The 11393-nt window shown below is 48.6% G+C and overlaps 1 protein-coding gene and 1 non-coding gene across 3 annotated transcripts; both read left to right on the plus strand.

Annotated features, from left to right (window-relative positions):
- Nucleotides 1-3529: 3529 nt before the first annotated feature.
- On the plus strand, nt 3530-11393 carry EIF4G2 (eukaryotic translation initiation factor 4 gamma 2). 2 transcript variants are annotated; one of them, XM_053449623.1, is made up of 21 exons: nt 4028-4096; nt 4780-5014; nt 5401-5559; nt 5895-5997; nt 6125-6256; nt 6353-6419; nt 6506-6657; nt 6813-6923; nt 7059-7142; nt 7233-7331; nt 7425-7566; nt 7646-7806; nt 8091-8195; nt 8495-8605; nt 8686-8790; nt 8889-9104; nt 9191-9449; nt 9567-9771; nt 9856-10064; nt 10172-10293; nt 10567-11393. In XM_053449623.1, the coding sequence occupies exons 2-21, from the start codon at nt 4935-4937 to the stop codon at nt 10630-10632; spliced, it is 2688 nt and encodes an 895-aa protein (XP_053305598.1). In that variant the 5' UTR covers nt 4028-4096; nt 4780-4934; the 3' UTR covers nt 10633-11393. The 2 variants fall into 2 exon arrangements, with proteins under 2 accessions (XP_053305599.1, XP_053305598.1); XM_053449624.1 differs by lacking the exons at nt 4028-4096; nt 4780-5014 and adding an exon at nt 3530-3633.
- LOC128468059 (small nucleolar RNA SNORD97) lies at nt 8231-8421 on the plus strand. The gene has a single exon (XR_008345778.1). It is a non-coding gene; the product is annotated as a small nucleolar RNA SNORD97 (small nucleolar RNA).

The following is an 11393-nucleotide window of genomic DNA, read 5'->3' on the forward strand; positions in this document are numbered from 1 at the left end:
GTCCATACGTCTTACGGCCCGGGGAAAAGGTTGTCTCGTCCGTACCGTTCGCTGGTTCTACGGATGGGGTTTCTCCTAAGGTGGACCTGGTTGCGTCTCGCAAGACGAGTCCAGGAGGTCCCCAAAAACTTAGGAACGCACTCGGAGCAGCCTCTATGCAGTCCTGTCAATGGAGCTCCTGGAAAGTTATTACTCATGAATCAGATAGAAGATTATTAGTTACCCCGGGTGGTTTTAAACACTCATGGGATTGATAAGTGAAACAGCCTCCCAGCAGAGGTGGTAGAGGGTAATACAGTATTAAACATGCATGGGATAGACATACGGCTCCTGAATCTAAGACGAGACCAACGACTGATTAGGGTTTGTCTTTACAGCAGGAGAAACGGGCGACTAGCCGGGGGCCGGATGGGGCCGATCTGCCGGCAGGTTGTGGGTCTCCTTCAGGTTAGAGAGGACCTCTACCCTGAATCCGTGGCTCCCACCACCTGCGCATACATTTTTTAAATTTTATATTTATGTATCCTCCATGTCCAGCTTCTTCACCTGATTATAAAACATTACAGCGGAAGCCATCAACAGAAACAACAGAACATGGCGGATATGTTTTGGCCATTGGGGCAGGACCAAGGGGGCAAAAACCCCTCAGAAATCCCCCAAAGGAAGTCCCGGCTGAGGTGAGGCTGCTGGTTATTGCCGGAGGGACTCTGGTCTGTAATTGGTTTACTCCGAGGCCTAGTTTACACAGGACTGTCCCTAAACCCACTTACCGGACCCGCCACCGATCACATCTGGAGACGAACGGGTATGTTTTCCAGCCAATGGCGGACACCGGATCGGTTAGCGAAGTAGAAGCGTCCCTTTTCCTTTGGTGGGTTCACCGGTAAAGGTTATTAATATAAACACGGACTTTCTATATGCCTTCCCGAACCCCAATTTTTTTTTGGCTTGCATCGCCCTGTTGGACTCATTGGCCCACACGATGTGCTCAATAAAATTACTTTTTTGGGGGGGGCTTGTATATTGTCGGTATATATATTTGGTGGTCCATAAATACCGAATATTTTGTTTGGGGGGTTCAATGATATTGAATAGAAGCACGGCATTACCGGGTGGCCTGGGTGCCGGCCCGGTTTACATACAGGGTTAGACAGGTTTCATGGCTCCGTGGCCCCTATAATAGCCCCAGGCTCTGTGTATTAGAGATACCCGGTATCACTAGATGGAACCTCACATTTCTCTTACTACAGTCCACATTGCCTCAGATTTTACCCCTGTGTGGAGGGTGTAAGGCGTTCTCTGGTGCAGGCCCAGTTAGGGTATCTCCCTCAGCGAGCATCCTTTGTGTTACACAATAACCCGGCGGTGTGAGGTAAAAACAAAGGAGACCGGAAATGGGAGGGGGGGTTATGTACTGGGGGTACACAACACCACAACAGTAGCCCACCTCACACTGTTCCCCTCTGGGCGCAACAGGGGCTCCATCACAACCATTAACCGGGCCAGCCAGAGCCATGAAGAAAGAACCCTCAGCTCAGTACTCGGATGCTCGCCACATTCCCTGCTACGTACTCTCCGCATCCACTTTCTGCACACCGCAGCTTACGCTCAGACTTTACGCTTGCTGGTTTCGTGAATAGAGCTGCTGCACTGCGGCTCTGCTGCTCTACAAACCAAACTTGCTCGGTGAGACACGCCCCCCAGCTTCCATTGGTTGAGTAGCGCAGTCAGGCGCGTCCATCAGACGGCGGCGGTTGGTGATTGGCCATTGTGGCGCACGGCAGGGTTGGCTGCGCTCGGTGATAAAGTTTGTGTGCGGGGCGCTAGAGGCAGTTGCCGAGTGAGTGAGTAGGAGGCTATAGGCCGCAGCCCTTGTATATCCCAGGCCTACCCGCCGATTCACAGCCAGACACCCCCAGAACGACACAGACCCACAGGACCCTGCTGGGCCGCTAGCACAGGTGAGGAGTCCGGGAAAGCTTCGCCGCTGACCGCCCGGCGCTTACACAAAATGGCCGCCTCAGCTCGAGAAAATGGCGACTAATGGAGGGGGGCTGCCGGGGAATGGGGCAACTGAGGACCCATTAATGCCTCCTGGCTCATTGTATGGAAGTGCTGGGCTCGGAGGGGTAGTCGGGTATTTCTCCTCCTCTATGTTTATTACCCTATCTTACGGGTGGATTAATGCCCCCCGTGCGCAGTATGGGGTCCTAGGGGGCAACAGACCTGGGTGGGGATGATAATACAAGAGGGGATGTTTTACAGAAGCCCCTTCACTAAGCTTAACCTTTTTTCCCCCATCTGTTATATTACCCCACCCTGTTTATCTCTAAAGCCCACGCAGGGGTAGTAAGTGTTTGTATTAGAAGGCCTTCCTTCTGGGGTAACGATTGATTGCCCGGGAACCCCCCTGCCATAGGACTGTTATCCTCTTGCCCCATCGCTAGGCCTGGGGCAGGGTTCCTAAGTGGTTTAAATCTCAGAGCCTTTCTTCACCCCTTTGCTGCCCCCTCTTCTATTGTTCCTTGTTTAATAAGATGCCCCAAAGCCAGCAGAGTTACCCTCAGCCAGCCTGTGGCAGATTCGCTTGTTCTGATGCTTTTTAAGTGGTAATTCCTGCTGAGGTGCTTTCCTAATTTACCCCCACCCCAAAACATGTGTGTTGGGTGTAAAATCTTGTTACTTTGTAGCAAAGTAATTTAATTTGAATAAGAACACCTTTTCTTTAACCCTCCGGTGCCCGGGGTGAGGTCTGGGGGCATCTGCCGGCAGTGCCCCTGCGGGGTGGTTACTCTTTGTCTTAAGCAGGGAGCCCGTTGGCTATCGGTAAAAGTGATCCCTGGATTTATAGATCCCGCATCATTTCTGCATTGGCCGGCTTCCATTGGCTCGTTAAATAATGCAGTTCCTGGTTGCGGGGTGGCCATTTTGGATCCTCCCTGCCGGCTGGAAGGCCTCAGTGATCCTGCAGAACAAAGGCTTTTCCCGGCTGCGAGAGGCCTCTGCGGCCCGGGCCTCCTCCCCGGTTATCGCAGCCTTTCTGGAGGTACCCGAAGCCTCCGGTCCCTACGCCCGTCATCCTTGTTGGCTCCAATCCCCTCATCCCGTCAGCTGTTCACACTTATTGCTGATTTTGAGGCCTTTTGAATAAAATAACTTATTTTTGTTGATGTTTTATAATTCGATGTCTTTAGTCTGAGCTGACGGGTTCCGTTTATATACGCGTTTATAGAATTTGTTTATTCTGGGGCCACGGTTATCAATGGTATAGTTCTGTGCTAAATGTGATGGTTACCATGGAAACCATTTTTTTCTTCTCACCCCCATAATCTGTTATGATGCGTATGGGTTGGCTGTAGGTATATGCAGGCGGATCCTGACCCTGAGTCCTGCCCCAGTGAGCTTACAATCTACGTGGCTGACGCCATGGTCCATCATGGGCTTTTGTTATATTTTGTGATGTTTGCTGGTGTTTCTCTGGTACTAATTTACCCTCTTTCTTTCTCTTTCAGCGTGTCCCTCCCCCACCCCCCACCCTGTCCACTGTGTTTTTATTCTTTTTTTGAATATTCTTGGTTGTCAAGCCGCCAAAGTGGAGAGTGCGATTGCAGAAGGGGGTGCTTCTCGTTTCAGGTAACGTCCCGTTTATGTTCTGTTACTTGCGTCCCAAAAAAATGCGGTCAGAGGCAAAGAACCCCCCGTACTATACATGGCTTGAAGCGGTCACTGAGCCCCTCTGGGTCGCTTCTCCCAGCTTACCGTTTCTTCAGCCTCTGACCGCTACTCTTATTATAAAAGTAACTTCGCTTGTTCCACCGTGAGGAGCAGGTAGGCCTTTACTGATCTTCCATAAAGTAACGGACCCTAAACACTCCTGATGCCCTCAGGGTGTCTGTAACCAGCGGCGATGATGCCAGAGTCATTAGATTACGGGAGAGTAGGCAGTAGGATTTGCCCCTCGCCCGGTGCTGTATGCAGACGGGTGGCAGGGACGGCTGGCTGAGCCCGCGTCTAACTGTGCTGTTTCTTGCAGTGCTTCGTCAGGCGGAGGAGGTAGAGGTGCCTCTCAGCACTATCCCAAGACTGTCAGCAACAGGTACACGTCTTGTATTCTACATACGTGGGTTTAGTCGCTGACCCAGTTCACGTGTGGCTGTCTGTGCCCTAAACTGTCCAGCTGTGTTTACCACGCTGCCTAGGGGCACTTACTGCTACAAAAGCAACGGGACGGCTCCCCCTCGCCTTAATCTGGCAACCACGTGCCTCAAACAATGCGAGCAGGAAAGGATAGCTCTCTAAAACCCTCTGTTAATGTGCCATTTAAACACCCCCCACACACACCTACACCTACACACACCTACACCTACACATACCGACATTACCCCAGGTGCAACCCAGTTCTTCGTGGCTGTTCTTCCAGTTTAACGTGCCGTTGTCTGCTTGGTTTATGTCCTGTAATCTGTGTTCGATGTATAAATGCCTGGCCGCTGACTCCCCCGTCACTGCCGAGTGTAATAAATCGCATGCTTTATCTACCTAGAGGCTACTTCTGCCGTAAATCTCGCCTGGATGCTTAAGTCTAGTAACCGGCATCTGCTGCGTGCCTCCGGTAACGCTGTACTGATGTGTAATTTGGCACCAATGTCCTGCTAGCCTGTAAAGTGCAGAAGTCTTGTGAAAAATAGGGGTCCCTGTTATTGCCCCAAATACTCGTAACGTTTTCCTCCTCTGCTTCTGTCCCTCATGTTGGCTCTTTGTCCCACATTTGCTCGTTGGCAGGTTGAAAGCTGTGATCTGCAGTGTATTGCCAGGATTTTGACCGGGTGGATTTACCCGCCCGCAGAAGATCGACCGAGAGACCCTTATTGCCCCCACTCCCCAGTTGCATACGCCCTGTTGTATTTTCTAAATACATCTGCGCGTTGTGCAGTTGCATGCAGCGCGCATTAGGGGGAGCGGACTCCGCGGGTTGTGCGCCTGTAACGCACAGTAACCCAGCCTCGCGGAATCGCTGGTGTGTATTCTTTATGGTGGAAAGAGTTTGATAGATCCCTCAAATCTGTGCTTTTCTGCTATTTTTGACATTGAATAAAATTTGCACAATGTTCTATTTTTTTTTTTTTTGGTTTGTTTTTTTGGTGCTTCATCGAGCGGTGGTAATCTAGATGGACTACCGAATAGATAACGTAGTATCGCTTCAATGCAAATCTATCGTGATGACCTTCTTTGTTATCTTTAACACTGAAATAAAAGCTACTCCAGCTCTCTGTTAAATGTCATTAGTATGGAGTGACCTTAAGTAGAGCTTTGTAACGGACCAGGTTTTTCTTTGTTTAAAATCCTTCCCGTCCCGCTTGGTAAACTTGTTGGTGTCCTAAAGCCGCTTGTTTGTTTCTGCAGCGAGTACCTGGGGAAAACCCCGGGGCCTGGCGTTCAAAGATGGACTCCTTCACGAAGCACTAGACGAGATGTTAACTCCTCAAATAACTCTGCAAACACTGCGCACACCTCCGCAAGTGAGAAAGAACGGCACGATGCAATCTTTAGGAAAGTAAGAGGGTAAGTGCTGCACGAGACGGAGGGCCGAAACCCCCTCAAAAGTGTATAATTAGAGCGCACGCTCCAGGGGCCAGCGTCCTGACGGCTAAAGCAAAGTCCTGGACCCCTCGCTAAGCTTCAGTGCTGAATACAGACTGTATCCAATGGTCAGTCGAGGTGGGCATCGCATGCAGGGTCCCATGATAGATGTGCCAGTTTGGGTGATATTACAACAATATCTATAAGAAACTCATTCCTTGCACCTTTTTTCATTTAAATTCCATAGAAAACTATGCAAACTCTATACTCTACTATTCTTTGTCCTCATTGACCGTTTTCCTCTAATCTGTTTCTAGCATCTTAAACAAGCTTGCTCCTGAGAAGTTTGACAAGCTATGCCTTGAGCTCCTCAACGTGGGTGTAGATTCCAAACTCATCCTTAAAGGAATCATACTGCTGGTAAGCGTTTGGCTTCTTCGGCTGCGACTCGTGGGCTCTGTCCTTTCCCTGACGCGCCGCAGCGAATCGTTCTACAATACGTGTTCTACAATACGTGTTCATTAAACTCTTCTCCCGTCTGCCGCAGATTGTAGACAAAGCCCTTGAAGAGCCGAAGTACAGCTCTCTCTATGCTCAGCTATGTCTGCGATTAGCAGAAGATGCACCAAACTTTGATGGCCCAGCAACAGAGGGTCAGCCAGGGCAGAAGCAAAGCACAGTAAGTCCCCATGTTGTGCCGTCGCCGTACGCTGTCTGTTGTCTTACTCCTCTCGGTAAATCACTGGTCCCCTCTAACTTGTTGTCTTTCCCCCAGACGTTTAGACGCCTCCTAATATCAAAACTTCAAGATGAATTTGAGAATAGATCCAGAAATGTTGATGGTAAGTGGACTCTGCCAGAAAACCACGAGACTACTGGCGGTATTGGCTGATCGGCCCTAATCCGTGTCTCTCCTTGCTGTTCGCAGTATACGACAAGCGGGACAGTCCCCTCCTTCCTGAGGAGGAGGAACAGAGAGCTATCGCCAAGATCAAAATGCTGGGAAACATCAAATTTATTGGGGAGCTTGGCAAGCTTGATCTTATTCATGAATCTATCCTTCATAAGTGCATCAAAACAGTAAGTACGGGAACTTCCTAGAGGGCGAGCGCCAGATACCGCTGCGTGCGGATTCCAGAGCCGCCGGTCTTATGCCGTGTAATTACCCAATCGGTGATGCGACGTAACTGGCGTTAAAGGACTGAGATGTTTACGTGCTTGTCATTCTCTTCTAGCTTCTGGAAAAGAAGAAGAGAGTCCAACTTAAAGACATGGGAGAGGATTTGGAGTGTCTCTGTCAGATAATGAGGACTGTAGGGCCGAGGTTAGACCATGAAAAAGCCAAGGTGTGTACTCCCGGTGGTCTCGGTGTATAATCGGCGTGCCGGCATCTGGTTGTGAATATATAGTTAATCTATCACTGCTGGGTGTTTCTGGCCCTTTGTGGGTTTAACGTACCACCTGTTACTCTCTCCCTCTAGTCCTTAATGGATCAGTACTTTGCCCGAATGTGCGCCTTGAAGACTAGCAAGGATTTGCCAGCAAGGATTCGTTTCCTGCTGCAAGTAAGTGTGGAGCCGCCGTCCTGGGTCTCGCCGCTTCTCTCCGCTGTGCCAACTCTGTTTATATATAATTCTTTTCCTCTTCTCCTTCAGGATACTGTGGAGTTGCGAGAAAACAACTGGGCTCCTCGCAAAGCTTTTAATGACAATGGACCAAAGACTATCAATCAAATTCGCCAAGATGCAGTAAAAGTGGGTACCAGCTGGACACGACCTGTGTGATGAAGCTTGCGGTGCCATTGAGTGGACAAAGATTAACCCCTCGCTGCTTCCTTTTATCCTCAGGATCTGGGAGTCTTTATTCCTGCTCCGATGGCTCAAGGGATGAGAACTGACTTCTTTTTGGAGGGACCGTTCATGCCCCCAAGAATGAAGATGGAAAGAGACCCGCTAGGAGGGCTTGCTGATATGTTCCGTCAAATGCCTGGTGAGTGTCTCGCTGCGTTACGAGCGTTCTGTCGCGTTTATGTTGTCCTATACGTCATGCTTGCCTTGTCTGTCTTTAGGTAGTGGTATCGGTACTGGTCCAGGGGTCATACAGGACAGGTTTTCCCCCACCATGGGGCGGCATCGTTCCAGTCAGCTCTTCAATGGCCACGGTGGGCACATCATCCCTCCAGTCCAGTCTCAGTTTGACATTGGAGGCAAACCATTCATGAAAAGCCAGGTAAGGCTGCTTCAATGTGCCGTCTATTTCAGCAGATTTCAGAGCTGTAAATAAGTGAGCCTCAAACTTGGGCTTTCATGACCTTGTGTGGCTGAGGCTACTAATCTAGTCAAAGCAATTTATGCCGATCCCGTGGATCCTTAAATCTGTCCTAAGATTAAGACAAACAAGACTCTCTATCTTGCAGCATGTTGGGTGGAATGGATATGAAGTTATGATTCTAATGTAGCTGGATTTTCAGATTTTCAAATGACTGACTGTGTAATACAACTCATTTTATTCAGGGGCAAAGCCAATTTAACCAGAGCCAAGGGCTTTTATCGCAGCAAGGGCAGTCTAAGGATATGCCACCCCGGTTTATTAAAAAAGGCCAGCTTAACGCAGATGAGGTACGTCGTCGCTTTTGGCGGTCTCACCGTCTTCCATGCCCAGTGATTATGAAAAGACGCGTTATTACGAGGACAAATACTGGAGGCCCTTTCTTTCCTCTCTTCTCTTCCCTCTTTTTCTCCCTCTTTCTTTTTCTCCTCTTTTCTCCCCCTCTTGTTCTCTTCCTAATTCTGTCTATTGGGTTGGCCAGTGTCCTTTGAGCAAGATTATGAGATCTGAGGGCTCCCATGGCTGGTTAAAAGACAAGCCTCCACTGCCTCCTATTCTAGGGTCTAAAGTGTTTTATCCCCTCACACAGATCAGCCTGAGACCTGCTCAGTCTTTCCTGATGAATAAAAATCAAGTGCCAAAGCTACAGCCTCAGATGACCATGATCCCACCTCGCACTCAAACACCACCCATGGGGCAGGTGAGGGCACACTCCAATAAAATGCCTTTTGTAAATGAGCCCTGTTATATGGGAACTTACACCCCCCCTTCTCTCATCAGACCCCTCAGCTTGGCCTAAAAACAAATCCACCACCAATTCAAGAGAAGCCTGCGAAAATTGTTAAGAAGCCCCCACCCTCTAAAGAAGAACTACTTAAACTTACTGTGAGTAACTCCATGTTGTGCATCTCAGAAGCGCTGAACTAGAATAAAATCCAAAGTGGAACGCATATTTATAAAGCGTGTCGCTGTCTTTGTTTCAGGAAGCGTTTGTGACGGACTACTTGAACAATGGAAACGCAGCTGATGCCATAAACAGTGTGAAAGACATGAGAGCTCCAAAACACTATATACCCGAGATGATCAGCCGGATAGTTCTGCAGTCACTGGACCGGTCAGATGAAGACAAGGAGCGGGCCAGTACCCTGATCGGCATTCTGCGCCAGGAGGGGGTGGCCACTAGTGACAACTTCATGCAGGTAATTGGCTACCGTGAATCTGTCACCTGGTGTGGCCATCGTCCGGCTTAATGGCGTTATATATAACCGTTGGTCTCTTGTTCCAGGCTTTCTTGAATGTGCTGGATCAGTGCCCCAAGTTAGAGGCTGATATCCCTCTGGTGAAATCCTACTTGGCACAGTTTGCAGCCCGGGCCATAATCGCTGACCTGGTGAGCATTTCTGAACTGGCTCAGCCCATGGAGAATGGAACCCACTTCCCGCTGTTCCTGCTCTGCCTCCAGCAACTGGCGAAGCTGAAAGATCGCGAGTGGCTGACGGAGATCTTCCAGCAAAGCAAAGTCAACATGCAGAAGATGCTACCAGGTGAGCCGCATGTATTGGTGGACGCAGCGCCCTGCCCGCGGGCATCGCAGAACATTCCGCTAGAATCTGGGGGTGTTATAGAAGCAGAATGCTGAGGCTTTTCGTCTTTCTTTGTAGAGATTGATCAGAACAAAGACCGGATGCTGGAGATTCTGGAAGGGAAAGGTTTAAGTTTCTTGTTCCCACTTATGAAGCTGGAGAAGGAGTTGCTGAAGCAGATTCAATTGGACCCGTCTCCGCAATCCATCTATAAGTGGATTAAGGATAACATCTCTCCTAAACTTCATGTAGATAAAGGATTTGTGAATATTTTGATGACCAGGTAAGACCCGCTGGTTTGAGATTTGTGTGATTGGCGTTTTCTGCTTAAGTCCATCCTCGCTGACCCTTTATCTTCTGTTTTCAGCTTTTTACAGTATATTTCTCATGAGGTTTTTCCATCCGACGACCCTGAACTTTCAGCCTCCCCAACGAAGGAGCAGCTGGAACAGGAGAAGCAGCTCCTGCTGTCCTTTAAGCCGGTAATGCAGAAGTTCCTTCACGACCACGTCGACCTGCAAGTCAGCGCCCTATATGCACTACAGGTCCATTGCTACAGTAAAAACTTCCCTAAAGGTGAGCGCGGCGTCCGGCTGTCCAACTCTGGATTTTCTGCCTCGTTTAATTTATTACATTTTCTGTCGCCTGCGTTACTGATGCCATGCGCGATCTCTCTGACACAGGCATGTTACTGCGCTTCTTTGTCCACTTCTACGACATGGAGATCATTGAAGAGGAGGCCTTCTTGGCTTGGAAGGAAGATATAACTCAAGAGTTTCCAGGGAAGGGGAAAGCTTTGTTCCAGGTGTGTATTAAACATCTTCCTCTAAAGTGGTTTACAAGCCAAAACGGGTGACAAATTATCTTTGGGTTTCTATTAATGGCCATCATGCCACTTATAACTTCTTGGGAATGTTTATGCGACGCCACAAAAGCCGGCACTAAAAAGTCGTCTGTATACCAACTATTGCTAATTCCAGGGGGAATGACAGAGCTTAGTCTCCTGCTGAACTTGTTAAAGAAATAAATCTGTCCTCTTAGTGAATCGACCCCTTTTTAACGGCCATGACTCTTTCAGGTGAACCAGTGGCTGACCTGGCTGGAGACGGCGGAGGAGGAAGAGTCCGAGGAGGAAGCCGATTAACGAGCGAGCAGCTGAAGCCTTAAGTTGTCGAACATACTGTTGCTACGATGTACCTGCATTTGACCCGACCACTGCGAAAAATCCATTCCGCCGTAACCTTTTCGCAATCTGCACACAGAGGCGAGTCCTTAGGACTCCTGCGTACGGATTTTAGTGTAACGTCTTAATCATAGTCTGCCATCGATATTTTAGCATCTTTAATGTTTAGGACAGTGTATTAGCAGCATGCAATAACTACATCATACGTTCACAAACCCAAGTGGTGTATGGAGCGGACGTTCTGTGCTGCCGGCTACCTTTAGGCTGTTAGGGGAAGACCTGAATGGCAACTCTGAATACTGTAGACTCTCGCCTTGCTCAGTGTATTACTTGAGTTGTTGCAATATTTGATTATACATTTTGGATGTTACAGAGATTAACTGTAATCAATGGTTGTTGCCGTAATAGTATATTGCCTGTATTTCTACCTCTAGTAATGGGCTTTTTGTGCTAGATTTTAATATCTCTGAGCCTGGGCAAGTGTAAAAGTCTCTAAAGAAACGCGAGTTTCCTTGCACACAAAAAACAAACAAAACCCCAGATCCGTTTGAGAGATTGATAGATGCCCTCAGCGATGGTATTGTGGGTGTGAAACTTAAACTGGTGACAAACTGAATCGGTCCTTATTATAGTATTGAAATTAAGTCTACTTAATTTATCAAGTCCTGTTCATGCCCTGATTTTATATACTTGTATCTATCAATAAACATTGTGATACTTGA

Source organism: Spea bombifrons, chromosome 10 (genome assembly GCF_027358695.1).
Source record: "Spea bombifrons isolate aSpeBom1 chromosome 10, aSpeBom1.2.pri, whole genome shotgun sequence".
Lineage (NCBI taxonomy): Eukaryota > Metazoa > Chordata > Amphibia > Anura > Pelobatidae > Spea > Spea bombifrons.

Excerpts from the sequence above, each read along its gene's own strand:
- EIF4G2 (XM_053449623.1), top strand. The coding sequence starts at position 4,935 with ATGCAGCGCGCATTAGGGGGAGCGGACTCCGCGGGTTGTGCGCCTGTA. Across the intron at positions 6,924-7,058 it reads TAGACCATGAAAAAGCCAAG|TCCTTAATGGATCAGTACTT; the intron begins GTGTGTACTCCC and ends CTCTCCCTCTAG. Across the intron at positions 9,105-9,190 it reads CTAGTGACAACTTCATGCAG|GCTTTCTTGAATGTGCTGGA; the intron begins GTAATTGGCTAC and ends CTCTTGTTCCAG.